The sequence below is a fragment of the Lemur catta genome, chromosome 1 (genome assembly GCF_020740605.2).
Source record: "Lemur catta isolate mLemCat1 chromosome 1, mLemCat1.pri, whole genome shotgun sequence".
NCBI lineage: Eukaryota > Metazoa > Chordata > Mammalia > Primates > Lemuridae > Lemur > Lemur catta.
Genome location: NC_059128.1, coordinates 24,486,787 through 24,509,815, shown reverse-complemented (window position 1 = coordinate 24,509,815; position 23,029 = coordinate 24,486,787). Strand labels below are relative to the sequence as shown.

General features: G+C 38.5%; 1 protein-coding gene across 14 annotated transcripts in view; it reads left to right on the top strand.

Annotated features, from left to right (window-relative positions):
* Window positions 1–23,029, top strand: part of TTLL5 (tubulin tyrosine ligase like 5) — a 271,668-nt gene that overhangs the window by 200,071 nt on the left and 48,568 nt on the right. For all 14 annotated transcript variants that reach the window (XM_045563414.1, XM_045563424.1, XM_045563393.1 and 11 more), the window contains one exon: window positions 12,791–13,008. In XM_045563414.1, the coding sequence (XP_045419370.1) occupies window positions 12,791–13,008 (218 nt within the window). The remainder of the gene's footprint in view (window positions 1–12,790; window positions 13,009–23,029) is intronic.

Sequence of the window (23,029 nt, the reverse complement as noted above, 5' to 3'; positions counted from 1 at the left end):
TTCTAAAGTGTAGGTCACCATTGGTATAACTAACAATTTGGTTAACCACCTGTTTGAGAGCAGTGGGTAAAATTAAAATCTGATTTACCTAGCATTCATCCATAAGAGAGACCTGTTTATGCAACAGGGTGTTAAAGGAGGCCTTATATTTGTATTACATTATATTATACTAATTATGTTCATGAATAGCACCTTTCACATAGCAACCTAATAAATATTGGGAGAAAGATTATGCAGCCTTTTTCCCAATACATGCAGAGGAAGTTCTCCATCCTTTTGTGTCTCCAATCAGAGCACTTAGATATCCAGCTTATTGAAGGTGTTAATTTCTGATTAAACTCTGATTCAGGATTTGAATTTGGAAATGGGCATCTCTCACCATTCATTTATGAGCTTTTATCTTTATCTCAGTCTAGCATTGCACATAAATCAAGAAATTGTCTTGCACTGAATCCACCCCTGGAAAAGACTGATCCTGTAACGTGAGAGTGAGAGAGGAAAGTCACCAGAGCCATTGGCAGAGGTTTCCAGGGACAGAGATACAAGAAAATTGGTGTGATCCAATACATTTGAGAGCACAATAAACAAAATAAGCCAAAATTGAAACTCTGAGCTTTTACACACTGATGGGTAAAACTAGCAGTTTGAAAAACATCTTAAGTCAGACCAGAGGTTGACATACTTTCTGTAAATAGCCAAACCAGTAAATATTTTAGGCTTTGCAGGCCATAGGGTCTCTCTTGAAACTACCAACTCTGCCATGGTAGAGTGAAAACAGCCATAGACAATATGTAAATGAATGAGTGTGGCTGTCTTCTAATAAAACTTTATTTAACAGGTGGCAGGCTGGATTTGGCCTGCACGTCCTAGTTTGCAGACCCCTAGTCTAGAGCAACAGAACCATTTGAAATTTTCCCCACTTCTGATTCATTAGGTTTGGAGTGAGGGCTCAATTATTTCCACTCCTAAGAAGTTTCCAGGTGATGTTAATGCTATTCTTCTGGTGACCACACTTTGAGAACCATTGATCTAGAGGGAAAGATTAAAAATTTATCTTCTTCTTTGTTTTCTGTCCTTTGAAAGGGAGACGGGATGTGTTAAAACTTACATGTTGCCCTTATAAAATTTCAGGCAATAATTTTTTATAAGAACTTTGTTGCCATCTTTTTTACCCCATCCACCACAGTCTTCTCATAAATAAATAACCAGAATACCTCCTTGCTCATTCTTCTTATCAGGGTACATTCTGCTCAGCAGTCACTGTTTCCAGGATTCAAGTCTTTTGGAGGGCAAGAGATAAATAATGGGACAGATTCTTCCCTTTGTGTTTTAATAATAATGGCCACCACTTAATAAGCACTTACTGTGTTCCAGCACTATGCCAGGTACTCTGTATACATTAACTCATTTAAAAGGAGTTTCAGGATGGTAGGGGTAATTACAGAATCTTGATAGTTAGGGATAGCAAAGTGAATCTGTTACAGATTGGTGTATCCAGATGTGTGTCTTCTCCCTAGTTTCCCTCCTTCTCATACTGGCTTCCTGCCCCTGAAGGAGAAGGCAAAAAAACTTTTCTTTTAGCTGAGTCGGGGGACTTTCTCAGGCAAGTGACTACTGGTGACATCAGCATGAGTAGTTCTCCATGCTGGGGTCTGTGAGGAGGGCTACACCAGCAGTGAGGCCTGACTGACCTGATTGTAATTGCCGACATTGAGCTGATGTTATTCTTGGCGCAGGATGGAGCGATTACTCAGTAGTTTCTGTTAAAGTGATCCTTTGTTAAACTTCTGCTCCCACCCTACTCCCCCGTTCCTTCCCTCCCACTCTCTACTCTGCCTCATCCAGAGTGAAAACGAGCCCAAAAAGCAGAAAAATTAAGGACATTTGATGGCCAAGGCAGAACTGCTGAAGTTTTAAGAATAATGGAGGAGAGGAGAGATTTTAAATCTATCCTAATTCTTCACTGGTTCTATTCTCTTTCTAAACCCCTTCAATTTTTAGTAGACTTAATTTTCAACATTAGTAAGGTAACTCAAGGTAGGAGAAAATTGAGCTAAATTCCTGTCATCCCTCCACCCCATGTTTTTTACTTCTCCATTCCCACCATGCCCAAGTTTACCCGGCTAACCTAGATTTAGTAAGGCCAGCAGAGTCTAATGTTTCTGTAACGAGCAGGGCCAGAGGCAGCTCAGTGTTCACATCAAGGGGTCTTTAAGTGTGCTAGTAACATCTCCTGTTCCATGTGTAAGGAGCTTTTTGCTAATGGTATATGTGTAAATGCACACAACCCCACAGGTGTGGAAAGGATGCCCATCATATAAACCCAACCAAGGCTTGTTATTTTGCTCCTAAAAGTTCATTGTATGTGTCTAGAAACATTTCATCCCCCTGCAGGAATGAATACTGTTTCTCCAAGCCTTCAGCTGCTGTGAGTTTGTGTTGTGGGGGAGGGGAAAGAAAGAGAAATTCAGCAAGCACTGGGTCTTTTTCCAGGCAGCCAGCAATAATATGTTAGCTAGCTCCTCAGCCTGGCGCAAAGAGCAGCAAACAGTCTAGCTGCTTAGAAGGTGTCTTTATGCGTCTTTATATTGGTGTGTCAGAGAGGAAGGTTGGACCGGGGGCATGAGAGGGGAGGAATTTGTGTGTATGTGCTTAAGTTTTGGAGCATGTTGACTTGAATGTCATAAACTATTGCTTCTTTGGTCTTTTCTTTGGTTGGTTGGTTCTTTTGTTCTATTTTGTTTCTCCTCCTGACCTTACCAGGAACTCATATAATACTTAGCTTCTAGCTTTTAGTTGTTACTGATTTTCCTAGGACCATTTGATTTAGTAGATTTTGCCAAACCAAACTCTCTTCTTCTTACCTAATAAAAATACATTGAAAATACATGAAATAATACATGTAAAACTGCATTCAGTTGTTCTGGAAATAGCCACTCTGTTAGACAGGCTTTAGAAGCAGGTAATCCTCAGTTTAAGTCTTGCCTCTGTCTAGTCCATAAGCTGGGACAGGTTATTCAAACTTCTCCAACGCTTGTTTTCTTTATCTCTAATATGGAGATGATAATATACACCTGTGTGTTATTGTGAGGCTCATAGTCCTTGGGATGTTATGTTACCACATGTCAAGTACTGAACCAGGCATTTTGTTTGTATTATCTCATTGAGACCTTACAACTGCCCACTTATTGGCCCTATTTTACAGATGAAAAAAACAGAACATCATTTATATAACTGTCTCAGGGTCACACAAATAATAAATGAACTAAATGATCACGCCACGGTACTTCAGCCTGGGCAACATAGCAAGACCCTTTGCAACTACTAGCAATTAAAAGATAAAAAAGTAATCATTCTTACAGCATAGGCATATACCAAAAAAAGATATTATAGGCCCTATTTCTCCAATTATTACTTTGTCTTTTCAACCCTGTTATTATTACTGATAATACTATTTTAATTTTATTTCTATGATAGGTGTTTTTTAGAAGACTACCGGGAAACATGACAGGTGTCTACAAATGTGACTACCACAGATGACACCTTTGCTTAATTCATATTATGCTTGCCTTTTCAATACCATATAAGTCTGATTCTTATTGTATTACTACAGTATAGATACTAGTTCATTATGTTAATTCATTACTGATAGTAACATAAGTCCCGTGGTTATCATCAGGTTGTTTTCTAAGCTGCTGCTAGAGGAATGTCCTTCTGGAATCTTTGAGGAAAACGGACGTATAGTGAGTGCTTCCTATGTGCCAGATGTAGTATTATGTCCATTTCACTGATGAGGAAACTCATGCTCAAGGAGTTTAAATAGCTTACCCAAGGTCACACAGCTGCCTAATTGCAGAGATAATATTCAAACCAGGTCAGAGGGCTTCCAAAGCCCTTTTCCACTCTACCAACCTCCCCTGTGATAGAAGTAACTCTTCACTGTCTTTTTATTTTACACGTTTATTATCAGTTAGACAAGGCATTCTAGCTTTATTGCTGCTGTGCTGCTACATACTCTCATATAGATAAATATAAAACAAAGGGTCAATATAGTCAATTAAAATTCAGAACTCAGCTAGGTTGTGGGTATTAAGAAGCAACTGTTAATGTACCAGCTGCTTGGGATTAATCTTGTTTGTTGAGTACCATTAAAATGTGATTTTGTTATAGCTGCCTGGTGACCAGTTTCATTCTCTTCCCTCACTCTGTGACCTGTAGTTTGTTTCTGTTTGTAGGCCTATAAGCAGTCACTGTGTGAGCTGATGAAAGACCTCATCTTTAAACACGAAGAACCCATCCATCTGAGATGGGTGCAGCTCCAGGAAAAGTGCTTAATGAATATGACAGGTCTGTGCAACATATGCCCAGTAGGCCAACCATGTTGCCAAATAAAACAAATTATACATTTGGAAACAGAGACAAGTTAGATATTTATAAACTCAGAATTTAATGTTGTAAGGGAAACTTAGAGATTGCCTTTTACTAATTATTTCAAGATACAGACACATTATTAGGAGAACGAGGGCCCTGACATATAAATAATTCCCTGCAACTACTAGCAAATAAAAGATGAAAGAGATAATTAAAAATGAGGCTATGAATTCTCTTTTTTTAACCAGTTGAGCTCTCAGTCTGGGATCATTGCTGATCTTTTGAGGTTATCTTTGTATACATGTGCACACACTCTTTAACTTTTAAGATAAGTAACAAAGATTTGCTTACAGACAAATTTTTTTCAACCGTTCCTTCTCTAGAAAGAGAATGATCTTGGAGCAAAGCAAATGAAATCTGTCTTTTGTATGAATCTGATGAAAATTGGACATATTATTAGGTTTGCTTTAGATTTGCTTTGGAAAGGAGATTTGATTTAAATAGATTTGCTTTAGGTACGTTTGCTTTAAAAGGGTGTCAGCATAACACAAAGAAGTCAGCATAGTATAGTGGGGCTCTTAAATCAGACTCCATGGTCCAAATCCCCGCTTACTACTCAGTAGCTGTGCAATCGTGGACAAATTGCTGAACATTTTTCGTGCCTTGGTTTCTTCTTCTGTAAATGGAAATGATGGGACGTGCTCCGAGAGATTGGAGGGTGAGATGGGATAATAACAGAGAGCACTTAGAGCAGTGCTCAGTCATGGTAAAAGCTCAATAAAAGTTAGGTGCTCTCATTATGTATTGCCCTTTTTTTCATTGTGGTAAAAACCATATGACATAAATTTACCGTCAACGATTTTTATATGTACAATACTGTATTGTTAACTATATATATGTACATTGTGCAGCAGATCTCTAGAACTTTTGATATTGCATGACTGAAACTCTATACTTACTGAAAAACTCCCTGTTTTCCTCTCCCCCCAGCCTCTGACAACTACGATTATACTTTCTGTTTCCTTGAGTTTCATTACTTTACATACCTCATATTAAGTGGAACAATACAGGATTTGTCCTTTTGTGATTGGATTATTTTACTTAGCATAATGTCCTCAAGATTCATCCATGTTGTAGTATATCACAGGATTTCCTTCTTTTGTTTTTTCATAGTATTATGTTTCAAAAGATTTTCTTCTTTTTTAAGGCTGAATAATATTCTTGTGTGTGTGTGTGTGTGTGTGTGTACGTACACACATATAAATATCACATTTTCTTTGTCCATTCATTCATCATTGGGCGTGTAGGTTACTTCTACATCTTGGCTATTATGGATAATGCCTCATGAACGTGGATGTGCAAATATTTCTTCTATTATGTATTTCTTTTAATTTTAAATATACATAGCATTTTAGTTAAACCCTTGTGCCAGATGCAGAAATTGGTTAAAATGATATTAAAAAAAGGTGTCTTCGGAGAAGCTCCAGGCTCATAAAGTATTGATTAGCTACATTTTAAAAACTAATATTTATTTGAACAATTAAAAATGGTATACAAATTAATTTGTTAAGAATTGCTAAAGAGAGATATGAGAAGAAAGACTAAAAAGAATGATTAATACCAGGATAAAATGATTATTCTTTAGAATAATATCGGTGTGGATTGTTAGCATGTTTGTCCAAAGGTGTCAATGTCTTATAAAAAAGAACAGAAACAACATTAGCATCAAATTATGAGATAGCATTTCATGGTATACAAGCTGTTTCCTCATAATAATCAAAGGAAAGATAAGGAAATTAATCTTATCAAACATACTTGCTGATGGAAATGTAAATTGCTACAGCCTATAGTGAGAGCAGTTTGGGAATATATTAATATATGAAAAAGTTTTGAAGCAGAAGAAGAAAAAGGCTTCTGATCTAGCTATTCTACTTCTGGGAAATCATTTTAAGGAAATGATCCAGTATATGTGAAAACATATAGATAACATGATGTTTATCACAGCACTTCTTAAAGAACAAAATAAATTAGTGACAACCTGAATATGTGTGCGTATGTGTGTGTATGGTGTTTTAAAATGGAAGCATAAGATTTTGAGGGCCTGCTCTTTTTCCACTCAGAAATCTATTATGAACATACATATTTCTATAACTACAAGTGTACATCACCTCATTGTGTCAATTTATAGCATTCTACTATTGGTGATTGATTAAGTAAATTATGATAAACCATAATAGAAAATACACAGCCATTAAAAACAGTTATCTAGATCTACCTTAATAGAGAGGAAAAACTTCTCAAGATAGATATTTGAAAGAAAAAAAAACAGTTTCCAATACATTGGGCATCGTATGATACCATTTTTGTAAGCACACAGAAGTACAAATATATACATACTTTGTTTATACATACAAAAATGTCTAAGTGTTAACAGATTATCTCTGAGACTAGAATTAGAAATGACTTTTAGCACTGTTTTGCTTTTTCTAATGAACATGTATTAAAGAAATTAAGGTGTTTCCAAAAAAGGGAAAAAACTTTCAGTCTGCCAAGTGTGTGTGTGTGTGTGTGTGTGTGTTTGTGAGAGATCAAAGTTCAGGTCACTGAGGGAAATGTGAAAGAAATGGAAAGCAAAGCAGTGTACAGTCATATGAGTCTAAACTTGCCATCAGAATATCAGCCTCCACCAATGTATGACGGATTGGTTCTGTGGTTAGATGGAGGGCAGGGGTGCTAATGAAGAGGGTCATCTTTGTGATGTCTTAGGGCTAGTGAGTTTCACTAGGTTTTATGGTCATGGGCTGTAGCCCTGGCCTTGGCCAGCTGCCTCATAATTAGGCTTTGTTGGTCATGTCACACATGCAGCCCAAGATCAGTTCAAGTGTCTCAATACTATTGAAAAGCCAACTCAGAGACTACCGATGGTATCTTCGGTTTGATTAGATGAAGGAGTCTGAGGCTCATAAATATATTTGACTATCTGGTTATAATTACCTTCCGTGCTTCTCAAATGTTAGCGAGTACTTAGGGAGTGTCTGAAGCACACTGATTTCAATTGGTTGGTGGAATAATAGTGTCAAAATTGTTCTGCCCAGGTTAAGTACTTGTATTTACATCCTGTAGACTAGGTCATTTGAAGTAGTAAGAACCTCATTTCCTACTAGCTAAAGGAGAAGGAGCTTATTAATTGATTTTAGAAATAGAAGGATATGCCAGAGGATTTCCAGTATTTTTGGCAGCTCCATGTCCTGTCTCAGGTATTTGTGTGGTTGGTCTCTCTGTAAGAACAGTAGCAACTTCTGGGTTTCTGCCGCATCCCTGTTGGAGTCATAATACAGCTCTGTGCTTTGTAGCAATATCAGAAGTTGTACTCTGTTACTCTTGCTCAGCCTTCAGTCTCGTCCCAGCTGACAAACATTGTGAATGGAAGACAGCCAAGAACTCCACACAGTGTGAGACAAAGGCCTTTTGGAAGCTTACTTTTGCCAAAATAGAAACAGCTACCCTCACCCTCATCTTGGCCCCAAGGTTTTTGCAGCATCCTAGGGTTGTGCAAAAATTGCAATGTGTTTTTTGCATTGAACAGTTCTCAGCCTGGTTGTAGGAAGGTTAGCGATTAGTGGCTTACATGCTCAAGAAAATGTACCATCCCAGTACTTTAGCTGCCAGAGAGAAACATACTAAAAGTGGCTTTGTATACTATATAATGGGAACTTTATCCAAGTTAGGACAAAATCTAATGTGGGGAGAATAATACATAGAAATGTTTGCTCTTCAGAAATCAGAGTAAAGGGGGCATGAAGAGACATTAACCTCCTTAAATAGAGATTAGCATTTCCTACTTCATCTCCCTGAATTCTCAAAAAATGAATTTACAGAGTTATTTCACTATGAAGAGACATCCAGCTCTGCTCCATCACCAAGAAGCCTGAGTGAAAGTCTAAAAGGAGTGTTTTTCTGGAAGGAATTTAAAAAAATCCTCCCAGAATTTAATCTCTGAACAGTATTATCTTTCTAGTAAGAGAGCCCAGATCTTGCTTCCTCGGAACCTTCCAAGTTGCAGTCTGTGTTCTGTCTATCAGAAATTCCTCCTTCCCACCCACGAGTACCCTTCTGTTGTGGGAGGAGGAGGGCCTTTCCAGTCTTTTGCCTGGGGCCAAGCCAACCCTCAAACTATGGTTTTCTCTGAGTCTCTCTGCTGTGGTATGGCCGTTTCCAACACCCAACAAAGAAGCAAGAGTCATGCACATGTTGACCAGGTCTTGAGTAGAGGCCAGTGCTTACACAGCTCTCTCCTTCCTAGGACACTGACAGTGGTGCAGCCCCACCCCTGTGTTTTTAACATTGTAAATCCAAACCTCCCATTTCTTAGAAATTATAGAGAAAGAACTCCGTATCTTTCTCCTGTCCTTTTATGAATGAATATCAAGACAAAACAGTTCATGTGATCTATAGTGGGTGGAGTCATAGGATTGGGGCCAGTACAGGCTATGGGGGGCCTGAAGGGGATGATTTCCACCCCTGGTTTAAACACATGCATTTATATGTCTGCTTTTAACATTGTCTGAGTGTTTTCCTGGTTTTCTTATCAGATTTAATTGCTTTAATCTCATCCCACTTAGCCTTGGCTTTCATGAAACACCTAGGGACCTGTCTACATTACTAACTCTTTGGAGTTTCAAATGGTGTACAATGGTAATCATTTCATTGTCCATTCACTATATTAGATTATCATCATCCAACTACAAGTCACAACCTAGAAGCTTTTTGCTGTATTTGGAAAGAGTATCTGCTTTCTAAGATGAAGTACATTTCTGTTGTATTGAGGCTTAAGCAAACTTGAATGTGTGGTAGATTGAGAATTATTTCTCATATCAGTTAAGATTCCGTTTGGCTGCATGTAACAGAACTCCCTCTCCCTGTTCATGGCTTAAACAAGTTAGAGGGTTCTTTTCCCCCGTATGATTAAAAAATCTAGACTAGGCTCTCCTAGACTCCATGATGCCATCAGAAACCCATGCTTATTCCGTCTTTATCCTCTTCAATTCTTAGCTTACCTTAATAACATTATGCCTGTCCATCTCTAGCTAAATATCCATGTTCTTGGAGGGAAGAACAGTAAGTAAAGGGCAAAGAGTGTGTACCAACCAAGTCTGCTGCTTTTAAAGAGCTTTCTCCAAAACTGCGCCCAGAAACTTCTGTTTATATGTCATTGGCCAGAATGTGTGTCACTTGGTTATCCTTGGGTACAAGAGAGATTTGGAAATGTAATTGTTCAGCTGGGCACACATTATTACCCAAATAAAATCAGGGTAGTATTATTAGGAAGAAAGGGAGAAGTGACAGTATCCAGGCAGTAAGTTCTAACTTATTTTATTTTGCTGTTTGAAGTAAACGCTAATCTTTTTTTTTTTTTTCCAGCTCATCATGGGGGTACAAAAGCTCAGGTTATATACATTTATACAGCATGAATGTCTAAGATCCTACCACAAAATTTGTATCTAGGAAGGTGAATTTATTTTTGTTTGGGATCTGCAGAAAAGCTGACATATTTTGTGGCTGAATGTGAATTGGTAACAAACAACACACCAGGCACTGTTCAAAGCCCAGAGAATGGTCCTTTTACAAGATTACATATGTATGTAAATACTTAATTGCCTATTTTCTTGTATGGGAATTTAGTTGAGGAATACTAGGGGTTTTTCCTATTATTTTCATTTATTAAACACCTGGGCTTTTTACTAGGCACTGTGGGTGAGACAAAAATTAATCATATACATGATCCAGCCATTTCCAGTGTGTATTGTCTTGTAAGGAGAAAAAATACATACTTACATGGCTGTGATGCAAAGTAGAACATACTAACTGTGATAAGACACATAAAAATAAATTTTTCTAAGTGTTTAGAAGAGGAAAAGATTATTTCTGTCAGAGAGAATTGAATAAATATGATCTGGGGGACTTAAACGTATGTTTTCATTTTAAGAGTTTGCTTTCACCGCTAGTGAGCATCATCGTAAGACTAGAAAAATATGTTGAAAAAATGCATGACCAACTACCATTCACAAATAATTACTGATGGGTAGACTCACATGTCATACCATCCTTTGTTTCCTTAATAGATTGAGGTAGTGGTTTGGGAAGGAATGGAGCATTTGTTGAGTGTCTACTGTGTGCCTGGCTCTTAATTCATTTCGGGAAACCCTTATTGAATGCCTGGGCTAGGGTTACTTGCAGGATCTTCATTTACTCTCCAACAAACCAGCAAAGTAATTTTAATTGCTTATGAGAAAGCTGAAGCTTAGAAAGGTTAAAGTAACTTGAAAAGATCACTGACTTTGTGACAGGGCCAACATTTGAGCCCAGGCACATTTGACTGCAAGCCATGTTCTTTTCCATTTACTCTGGTTCTCTCTGCCTTTCACTGATGACCTAATCTGCTTTTGTAGCCTGTGTTGAACAGTTAATTCCTTCTTTAACCCAATCTAAAAGGGAGTCTTATACCCAGCTGGTTGAAACTTAGGCTTCATTTGGATATTTTTGACTTGTACTGAGTTAATTTGTTACTGCTTAAATGTTCTTAGAACTCGACTTCCTTTTGTGTTTTTAATAATTTATTTATTTTTGTAATATATTACTACATACACAGTACAAAATTCAAAAGATACAAATGATATGTAGTAAAAAGTTAGTCTCCCTCCTATCTTGACTCCTGGCTAACCAGTTCTTCTCCATGAAGGCTACCAGTTTTTTGTGTATCCTTCCAGACTTGTTCTGTGCAGATACTAGTGTGTGTGTGTGTGTGTGTGTGTGTGTGTGTGTGTGTGTGTCTGTTGGTGTATACATATATGTTTGTATGTATTCTTTTTTTCTTTTTTACAGAAATGAGAGCTCACTATTCTCAACTTGCCCTTTACATTCATCTTTTTGTTTGTATTTAGATGTCCCAGAAAGATTTTGGAAAAAAAAAGAAAAACAAAAACTTGATGGATTAGGAAATATAGTTGTCCCCATGGCAAAATTTATTGAATAGATGTTCTTACTGATGGCAGTTCACTCACAATATTAAAAATATAATTCATGCTAGGCGTGATGGCTCACGCCTATAATCCTAGCATTTTGGGTGCCCAAGGTGGGAGACTCACTTGAGGCCAGGAGTTTGAGACCAGCTGGGCAACATAGCGAGACCCCATGTCTACAAAAAAAAATTAAAAAGTTAGCCGGGCGTGGTGGCTCTAAGTCAACAAGGTGTTACTACATCAGAATTCTAAACTGGGGCTGGGCATGGTGGCTCACAGCTGTAATCCTAGCAGTCTGGGAGGCTGAGGCAGGAGGATTGCTTGAGTCCAGGAGTTGGAGGTTGCTATGAGCTAGGCTGACACTGCTGCACTCTAGCCTGGGTGATAGATCAAGACTCTGTCTCAAAAAAAGAAAAAGGAAAAAAAAAAACAAAAAACCCAAAGAATTCTAAACTAGCTCTCAAGCCCATAACCAGATCTGGTTCCTAGTTCCTGTTCCAGCCTCATCTGTCCGCTCTCTATTTGCTAACGATGCCGTGGCCACACTGACTCCTCTATCCTTCTACGTGCAAACCTTCTAGAGTTCACAGTTTTAGAGTGCGCTGGAATGAAGTCAGGGTTCGAGTTAGTTTTAGTCTGTGCTCTATTTCTAGTGCTTGACACCCGGTAAGAGACATTCATTAAAAATTCGTTGAATTTAACAATGAAGGAAACTAAGACTGAGAGAGACCAAATGCTTTCCTGATTCATGCACAGGGACCAACACATATTATCTAGATGCTCTGATTCCTAGCCCAGTGTACTTTCAGCAAGACCATCCCAACTCTCTGCTTTAAGAGATTCCCCTTTTCTGAATCTAGACCTGCACCGGCAACATTAGAGAAGTTTTTCGTTTAAAAAAATGACTGACTTGGCTGGGCGCGGTGGCTCACGCCTGTAATCCTAGCACTCTGGGAGGCCGAGGTGGGTGGATTGCTTGAGCTCAGGAGTTCGAGACCAGCCTGAGCATGAGCGAGACCCCGTCTCTACTAAAAATAGAAAGAAATTATCTGGCCAACTAAAAAATATATATGTAGAAAAAATTAGCCGGGCATGGTGGCGCATGCCTGTAGTCCCAGCTACTCCGGAGGCTGAAGCAGTAGGATCATTTAAGCCCAGGAGTGTGAGGTTGCTGTGAGCTAGGCTGACACCACGGCACTCACTCTAGCCCGGGCAACAAAGCGAGACTCTGTCTCAAAAAAATAAAATAAAATAAAATAAATAAATAAATAAAATGACTTACTTTATTTAACAGCTCCCCTTTTCTTTTTGCTCCTCTTCAGGATTACAAACCAGTTACATATAACGAATGGGTTGTGAAGAGGATCTCCATCAATGATGTTTTTTTCTTTTTCTTGTAGGCAATCTTTGGTAGCCAGACACTACCTAACGCCAACTTATGGACAGTGAATAATGGTGCAGGCTACAGAATTTCAAGTGCCACAGTTAGTGGCCAGAAGCCAACCACTCTGCCACAAAAAGTGATGCCACCTCCAAGTTCTTCCTCTTCTCTGGTCCCCAAGCCCCCACCCAATCACAAACAAATGCTCAGAAAGGCAACATCCCAGAGGGCTTCCAAGTAAGTTTTCTATCATCTTCTGTTCTCTTTCTTTGAATTATATCAATTTTGAGCTAATAGTACTCTTATTTATGGAGCCTTGAAGGCAGTTATTGAGGTATTGAAAACAAGAACATCTGATGGGGAATACAGGCTCAGCCCTGGCTACATTTGAAATCACGTGTGGAGCTATTGCAACATGTGGATGGCTGGGCTCTCCCCTGTGGGAGGGGCAGGCGCTGCTCTTTTAGGTTCCACAGGTGATTGTGATGAGAGCTGCCTGCAGAGTTCAGGGTCCTTGCTAACCAACTCTGCTGGCCTCTGACAAGAACTATAATCTGACAGTGCACCAGGTAACAGTCCTGAACTGTGGGCTTGGAGAAAGGAAATGAAAACTTCCTCGATGTATCTTTTCTTGGTCATTCTACAAAATCAGATCAGCACCCTTCTCCTCCCCCCTTGTTTGTTTGTTCACTTTTAGGCAGGTGAATGAGAAGACACAGGATCGAGATTTCATTTGGGGAAATAAACTGTGCTCACAGTAGTCAACAAGCTCTGTGTAGCAACAGTGTTTTTATAATAATACCTTTTGTAATCCACTTATTTTATACCAAAAAAAGACATTTCCATGCCTGCATCAAATTTTTGTAGGTCACAATTCTTTACTCTACCTCCAGCCATTTTTTGGTTAATGAACTAGAAATAAATTGGTAAAGGATGTTAGTTCAAGCAGCCCTCTTTTAGTTTAAAATTGGGGAGCTTTACAGAGGTGTCTGGAAAAGGCAGGCCTTTCCTGCTGTGTAGATACCTAGAGGAGATTTGTATTATATGTTTCTCTTGCTTTTGTTAAGGCTTCTCATTCATTTGTCCTTTACAAGGTCAGTATTAGTTGTAAGAAAGAATCCTAGGACATAGAAAAAGTAGTTACTGTTTTTTCCTCCTTGGATGGTAAATCAAATTCTGGATTTGGATTGAAAACAATCCCTTGTGACTTTTTTAATTATATTGCTGCCATTATTCCTTTATCCAACAAATATTTATTCAGTGCCCACTAAAGTACCAAACACTATTCTAGGAATAGTTGGCATTATAATGACTGCAAAACCCTCTGGAGTAGTAAGGGAAAGGCAGTAAGAAGGCTGCAGTTTGTGGTTGAATTCCAGTAGCAAAATAGAAAGGAAACTCTGTATCTTCTCACCCTAGAAAGAGTCAAATCCTAAAGGGTGCAGCCTTTGTAGCCAGACTGCCTAGATTCACATTCCCATGCCATACTTCATTAATTTGATACCTTCAGCAAGTTACAAGTTAATCTTTTGATTGAGAGTATCTACTTCCGGCACAGAGCAGTGACTCACGCCTGTAATCCTAGCACTCTGGGAGGCCGAGGCTGGCGGATCACTCAAGACCAGCCTGAGCAAGAGCGAGACCCCGTCTCTACTGAAAATAGAAGAGTGTCTACTTCCTAGGTCAGTTGATAAATATTAGCAAAGTTAATATAGTACATAGAGCACAGCCTGGCACACATGAAAACTCCATGAGCCTTAGTCACCCTCATGCATTCTAAAACCACACTCTCCTTCACAGGTTTGAAAAGCCCACAGTTAACTAGGAAATTAGTGAGTTGGATGTGAATGCTGAATTTGCCAGTGTGCTCCTCATTTGTGGGTTCTCTGGTTATTGCCAATACCCTGAGATGGCCCGGGGTGGCCTGTATGGTGGCTGGTTGGCTGGTGGAGAGGTGGGCTTAGGCAGCAGGACTGGATGTTTGAAGACACTGCCTGCTGCCCTGAACTCACAGCTGGCAGGCGAACTCCTCAGCCTCCTGAGATGGCATTGCAGCTCTTTGGACAGACTTTGCTTTACTGCATTTTTGTGGTTTCTTCTCTGTGACAGGCAGGAGTGTGGGAAAACCGGAAACAGCTCAGCATCAAAAATGCACAGAAGGGGGAAAAAGCAAAGATTTCTTCAGAATTTAAGTAATATAATCCAAATATCAGAAGGCATGCTGTGAGGCATTGTTCCAGGAAATAGTTTCCAATTTGCCTTTAAAACTCTAGCACAAGTCTGTGAAGCTAAGTTAGTACTAATGGAGACCTTAGCATTCTCTCACTTACATGTAAAATGTACAGTGTTGTGAAGGCCCTACTGTTTTCAAATATTTTATGACTTTTAGGAAAAATAATAGCATGCTTTTTCATCTGAATGGACTCAATGAAAAGCTCCCTCTATGAAGTATCCAGTATCTTCTTAAAAATAAACCATATTTTATATTAATTTTAGATTTATAGAAAAATTATAAGGGTAGTACAGGGAGTTCCCATGTACCACTCACCCAGTTTTTTACATTGTTAACATCTTAGATTGCCATGATAAATTTGCAGAATGTACCATACCAAGAAACTGGTACATTACTATGAACTAAACCCCATACTTTATTTGGATTGACAAGGTTATTTTTAATCTAGAGAAACTTCTCATGACTCTTGAAATTGGGATCCTGAGTATCAGTTGATATATTCTAACTATTCTAAAGTAACTCTTGTTCCTAGGCAGCATTGCAAGTTACTCACCATCTCTGTGACTCAGTTTCCCATTTTAAAAAAGGAATAACAATAAAATAGTACCTGCCTCATAAGGTTCTTAAGAGAAATAAATGAATTAATGAATGAATGTCCAGCACAAATCCAGTGCCTGATACATATTACATGCTGAATATGTGTTAGGTACTATTATTGTTAGTAATAAGACGGCATTTCGAGAAATTTTCATGAAATTTTTTGCTTCTTCCTTACAAGATATGTCACTTCATTTGCTTAGATCTTATTGTGGCCTTACTCTGGACTCTGGCTCAGTTCAGATTAATCAGGAACCCTCAGTTATGACTGGTGATACTGAGTCACACTCAGGAATGCCATAGTTGCCCCAAGAGACACAACTAATGAGAAGTTGTAATAAGCTTTTGACCATGCCAAGCCCTGTGTTTTTGGGTTGAACTTCAAACTTCTCCTAACACAGAAGTTGGCATTACACAAATATAGAAACAATTTCCAAAAGCATCAGAGTTTCCACATCCTAGAGGGTTGAGTTTAGAGAACAATAGAACATTAAAGATGGAATGTCGTTTGGATTTTGGTGCAAAAGGAGTTGAGAATCAGAACAGTGGAGTCCTGTTTCTTTATGATAATACTCAAGTCACTTTCCCTCTAAAGGTTTCATTTTCCCATCTGTAAAACAAAAACCACTGTCCCTACTGAATAATTAGCCAAAATAACTTGTTTTCTGTCTATTCCATTGAAAGCTTTTTTATGAGCACATTTGTTTTTTAGTCCTGATGCTTTATAGCCATTTTCCTCATCCCCTGTTGGCCCAGCAGTTCTTTATTATTCTAAAATTCATATACTTATATTTCGTATAGCTAAATCTCATTTTTCAATTCTCTAAAGAAAATGATTTAGAATTTTTTCTATTTTCTTTTTTCCCCCACTATTTCTATAGTGCCAGTAGCCTTTCCTGCTTTCCCCTCTGTAATGTTTGCAACACTTCATAATTTAGTACCCTCTTCAGATCCTCCTTTTAAAACTATTTGTGGTATTTCTTCCAAGCGGTCAGCTGGACTAAGAAGGATGACAGCCTATGAGCAACTACATGCATCTGAACTATCTTTTCCTTGTCAGTGACCTTTTTTCAGAGCCAGAATCATACTCTCCAGGAAATATGGGGAAAGAAACCTGAGGAGATTGAAGTTTGCCAGGCACAGGGGCAAAATGCATAGACTAGAGATGAATTTGAAAGGCGAGGTCAAAAGCTGTTGTAACTTGGGAGACTTCGCTGAAGAAAGAAAACTGTTTGAGAAACACAAACTGAACGCCAGTGCTTTTCTTTAAATAGCTGGGATTACCGTTCCTTACCCAGGTCTTAGGATACTCTGCATCCGTGACCTCAGTGGAAGCTGAAGGTAACTGCTGTTCCGTGTCAGCACCCAGGACAGTGGTGTTTATTACAGGCTGCTGGGGATTCAGAGGGAGGAAAGCAGTCAGGAGCTCAGGAGCCTGGGAAAGCCAAATGCCAATCAGTGTGGCAAGGTCGGCAGTGCCGTGGAAGATGTTTAGAGGTTCATGTCAGAAAATATAAAAAATAAGCATCAGGTTAAAAAAAATATGTTACATATTTTTAACATGTGAGTCATTAAAGTGAGAAGATCCTAGGGCAAAGTAATCAGTAGTTACAAATGCTCCAAAAGTTCTTGATATGAGCATATATACCATATTGTAGGTTAAACATCTTCTGTCAGCCTTTTAGCCTTTTATTATGTGCAGTTTCAAGAAACATAATTGAATCTGTGGCATTTCCATCCTTAAATATAGGATTCTTTAAACTATGCATTTCCAAAATATGTCATTGTAGAATTTTTGTGCTAAAAGACAAAGGAATGGAATAGTAAGGGGCTATGAGAGTGTGTAGCAAAGTACGCAGGCAGTCAGTGGCCAAGCCACAACTGGAACGCATCTCAACTACTGTGCTAACCTTAGGCTCTTCCCAATAGACCACTGATTTCCAAGGTCCCTACCGATTCATCCAAATACATCTATGCAGCAAATAGAAGATTAATTATTTTCAAATACTGCTTTTTGAAAAATGTAATATGCACCCTTCGGAACTCACTCCCCTCCCTTTCTGCACCAGTTTTACCACTTAAATGACCAATGAAGTAATACTACTGTCATGTTAAAGGTGTTGGAGGAAATTCTGTTAGATGTAGCACAGAAAGGATTGGATTGAAAAACAACATTAAGGGCTTTTGTATAATGCCCTCCTGCGAGAGTGCAGTCTCGGAAATGAGAGGGAGACCTGGAATATCCCAGATGATCCCCTCTTACTCTCAGTTGCAGGGCCTGAAGGTAGGAAGGAGGTAAGCACCAGCCAGGAGGTCTGACACTAAGACTCTCTCTCCTACTGACTGTCATGATCTGGATCTCAGTGATGGCATTAGGAGGTCTTAGGGTTTGTTTTTGGCATGGACAGTGACATCACTCAGAAGAGGGTACTAGCAACCACACCTAACCAAGAGTGGCATGGTCGCATGTGGTTCACTGGGGAGGAGAGGTGCATGAGAGTCATGGAATGACGGATCTTCCTTTGGTGATTCGTATTTGTGTAATTTAAATTAAAATCCTCTCATCCCTGCCTGCTGGGGTGTTAAAATAGTTAGTGAAATAGTAATATCACTGCTGGATATTTCCCATCCCTCGCTTCCCTTCTTTCTTTTCTGAGTATGAAAATTTCTTTTTAAAAGATTTGGACAGGAATTTATACCAGCCTCTGATAGAATCCATATCATGTCCTCCATGAACATTAGCCCTTAATGGCAAACTTAGACTTTCTTCTCTAAGGATGAGCAAATACTGAAAAATCTTGGGGATTGGGAATAGATAGTATAACTTAAAAGAAGCTTCATGGAGAAGATCCAGAGGTACTGCCAACCTCTGAAATAAGTTTAAGCAAGAAAGAAACATTTTAGAAAATGCATATTCTTAACAAAATTTAGAATAGAATGCATCTGTGTGAAGAGCTAGAAAAAGCTATCATATAGAAAGAGCAAGCAGTCTGAAGTCAGGGAGGATTGCATAGAGATGAGAACTACCTAAGTGAAAAACGGAGATGAACACAGTGAATAGAGATTGGGCACTGCAGAAAATCGAATTCATGAACTAAAAGACCAGTGTCCAAAATTCTGAGGAAAAAGTATATGAAGATAAAAATGATGAGAGAAAAGATAGATTCAACCTAAAATAATGAATTCCAGAAAGAGAATAGAAGTGGTAGTCACTACTGTAGGCAAATAAAACCTAAGGACATAAAGTGTTTTGAACAAGAGCTCCCACAGAATAGTTTTTAAAACTAGAACATTTCAGTCAAATCCTCAAAAAGTAAAAATTATACAGAACTCATTCTCTTACCACTTTATGATAAAATAAAATATTAAAATAAAACCCTGGACAAAATACCCAAATAATTTGGAAATTTTAAAACATTCTTTTAAGTAATTGGTCAAAATTATATTGCAGACTATATTGAAAATAAGAATTGTATACATCAAAACTTATATTTGAAATGTAGTCAAAGATGTACTCAAAGGTAAATTCATAATCTTAGTCATTGCCAAAATATGGAAAGATTGAAAAGAAATTAACCAAGATACAAATTGGCTTCAGCTGAGTGCCCAGAGCATTGTGTGCAAAACAATTATGAGGACTTGTCTTGACTCAGCAAGAAAGAGCTTTCATAGGTTAGTAGTGTCCACAACATGTGGGAGATGATGGGAGCAGTAAATACGCAGGCACATTTGTGTTGCACCTGAAGTAAACTTTTATCACATGAAATTGGAAGAGGGACAATAAAACAAAGCTAAGAAAAACAGATAAAGGGAAATCAAGAAGAAAAGCAATATGAAGTGAAAAGCAAGCCATAAAATTAGTTAAGGTCAAAACCTTATTTAGTTTGGGGTAGGGGGACTGGGAAGGAGAAAATAAATATACCCCTGCCAGAAACATAAGAGAATTAAAAATGGGAAAAAGACTTTTAAAGTAGATATAGAAGAGATTGAAAAATTATAAGAACACTGTGCACAGTTGCGTACACTGAATTTTAAAAACTGGATTAAAGGTAATATTTTGAAAAATATAAAGTATCGAAATTGTTTCTTCTTGAAGAAAAAGCAAGCCTAAGTAGAACAAGGTAGAAGTTTTAAAACTATTCAAATTGGTTCTTCTTAAAGAAATAGGGTACATGAGTAGGCCCAGGAAACAATTTTTAAATATCCCTAACATAGTTCTTCAAGCCTTTGTTCTGATGTCTTTGGAGGCTTCCACGTGCCTGCAAGATAAGGCTGGGAGTCCTTACTCTGACACTCAGGCCTTCTGCAATATGTCCTCTGCCCTCTCTCCCACCTTCTGTATACTGTGCCACCCTTTTGCACACAGAATGTTCTGCACCCCTGCTTCCCATTCTTTGTTCTACATGTTCATGTCTTCTCTGCACAGAGTGCCTTAGCCCTCTTGAACCTATGTCCTGCCTTTTGTTTAAGATTGGGTTTTAGTTTGTCACTTTGATGTATCTTGCCCATCTGCCCCATCCTCAACTCCTCTGCTGACTCTACCATCAACTTGCTTGTTTTATTTCTCTTTTTTCGTGTGTTCTGCTTCCTGTAAGTCTCTTAAAGACAGATAACCTGTCTTTACCCTTTTGTCACCTATATATTGATTGTCCGTTGTGTTCTACATTGCTCTAGACACTGGTGATAACCCCAGTGGACAAAATAGACAAGATCCCTGCTTTCAGGAAGTTTATTTTTGAGAGGAGATAAGCTCAGTCCCCAACCCCTGACATAACTTATGTTCATGATAAGTTCTTAGCAAATGGTAGTGGTGGGAGAGGAGATCATGGGAGAAGTGGTGGTTGAAGTGATAGTGATGGTGGTAGTAAACATAGTATTTTGTGTCAAGGTGTATACATCAAGGATCACTAAATAACAATTATCTCATCAGTAGTTATTTCTATTATGTAGAGTAGTGTATGGGACACAGTAGAGCACAGTTGTTAACAGCACAGGATTTGAAATTTCGATTTCAATCCTGGCTCCTTCACTTAATTGACTGTTATCTAAAGCTCCTTCACTTAATTTACTGTTATCTAAAGCTATATCTAAGCTTCTGTTTCATTATCTGTAAAAATATTACCTGCATCTTGGAGATTTTCTTAGGATTAAATGAGATAATGTGCTTCCCTGACTCACATTGTCTCCAATGCACGCTGGTTGGTATGGTTGTAATTTCTGCTACTGAAGTTGTTGCCTATTAAAAGAAATCACATTTTTGTTGTTAGTAAGTTGATATTCATAAGTGTGATTTGGTTCTAGCTGGCAAGTCTATGGCTATTCAAACACATTCTGATTTCCTGAACAGTAATAACTCTAAAGACCATCGAAGGAAAAGGCTTAGTTTCAAACAAAAGGAAAGAAAGATTAGATTTAGACCTACTGACTTCTAGTCAAGTTGGCTCCTAAAGTTCACACTTTAACAACCTCTCTCTGCTTCAGACATATAGCAATGGTAGATAAAAAGTTTAAAGAAGAAAATCTACAGGACATAGCTGTGCTTCAAAACAATGAGAATATCTTCATGGCCTCAAAATTAAATGAGATTCAGTGAATGAGGCAGAAGCTACAAACTTTGTGACCTCTCCTTGGGAATAAGGCAGTGGCCAGCTGGAGTTCAGCTCCTGTGGCGTACTGGGGCCTGCAAGTAATCTACTGAAACAAGAGACTAAAACCAGGATCACTATTTGAAAATAAAACTGATTTTTACCTGAGGAAAATCTGGCACCCCAGGGGACATTTTGCAATAGCTGGAGACATTGTTGTCATAACTGGGGGAATGCTAATGGCATCTAGTGTGTAGAGTCTAGGGATGCTGCTGAGCACAGGATAGTCCCCACTACAGAGAATTATCCAGTCCAAAATGTCAATTATACCAAGGTTGAAAAACCCTAAACTAAAGGATGCAGCAGGCTTTTCTGTTGGGAAACTGATAAAACTAGCATGGGCCCACCAACTGAGGCTACATCTTTATATGAGACTATGGGCCTACAGAGTCAGCAAGACAGTGACATACCCTTGCCTGTTCATTTCTCAGAACTGACCTGGATTTCTAAATATCACTGAGGCAAGGCCCCAAAATGCCACTACAAAGCCTGGTTATAGACTGGTGTCAGGGGGCCTAGGTGGAGGCAACTATATAATCTTCAGACAGGGAGGAATGAGCAAGAAGAGAGACAAGAGGGGAAATGACTCCCATTCAAAATAAGCCTGCAAACCAAAATTCCAAAACACATGAATAAATCTTATACTAAGAAAGATTGCCAACAAAATCAACAACTGGAACGTGAATTCTTTACAGATAAATTAATATTTTTAAATACTCAGATATGTTAGATCATGTGTCTAATAGGAGTATATTGTGGAACATGACATGTGACTCTGATCGGAGTATCAGAAGAAAGACCTAAGGGATAGTTGGATAAGCAACACTTTAAAAAATAATAGCTGAGAATTTTCCAGAATGGAAGAAGCCATAAGTCCTCAGCTAAAAAATTCATTCCATGCACCAAAATAAATGTACCTCTAGATACATCATAGTGAAACTATAGAACATTAAAGCATAAAGAGAAGTCTAAATACTATCTGAGAGAAAATTCTCTTTAACTACAAAGGAACACAGAGTCTCAGCATTCTTCTCCTCAGCAATAATGGATGTTAGAAGACAATAGCTAATAGCTTCAAAGTGTTGAGGTGTAAAGTAACTTTTAGTGTAGAATTTTATACATATCTAAACTGTCATTCAAGTGAAGGCAAAATAAAAATAATTTGAAACATTCGAAGTCTAAGAGTATACCACGTGTGAACTGTCACTAAAAGAACTATTGATAATAAATAGTAAAGACTGAATAGGATAAAAATGAACCCAGAAGCGTTGGATAACATGCAACAATGAAGTGCAACAAATTTATAAAATGTCAATAAATGTTCATGACTATAAAAATAATTACTGGTTTTTAAGAAAACAAAAGACATTTAAGACAACAAAAAAAAGATACAGGGACCAAGAGTATTCAAAGGATAGAGGTTGTGTCAAGTTCAAGCGTGAGGCCAGGCGCGGTGGCTCACGCCTGTAATCCTAGCACTCTGTGAAGCTGAGGTGGGTGGATTGTTTGAGCTCAGGAGGTCAAGACCAGCCTGAGCAAGAGCGAGACTCCGTCTCTACTAAAAAATAGAAAGAAATTAGCTGAACAACTAAAAACATATAGAAAAAATTAGCTGGGCATGGTGTGGTGCATGCCTGTAGTCCCAGCTGCTCGGGAGGCTGAGGCAGTTGGATTTCTTGAGCCCAGGAGTTTGAGGTTGCTGTGAGCTAGGCTGACGCCACGGCAGTCTAGCCCAGGCAACAGAGTGAGACTCTGCCTAAAAAAAAAAAAAGTTCAAGGGTGG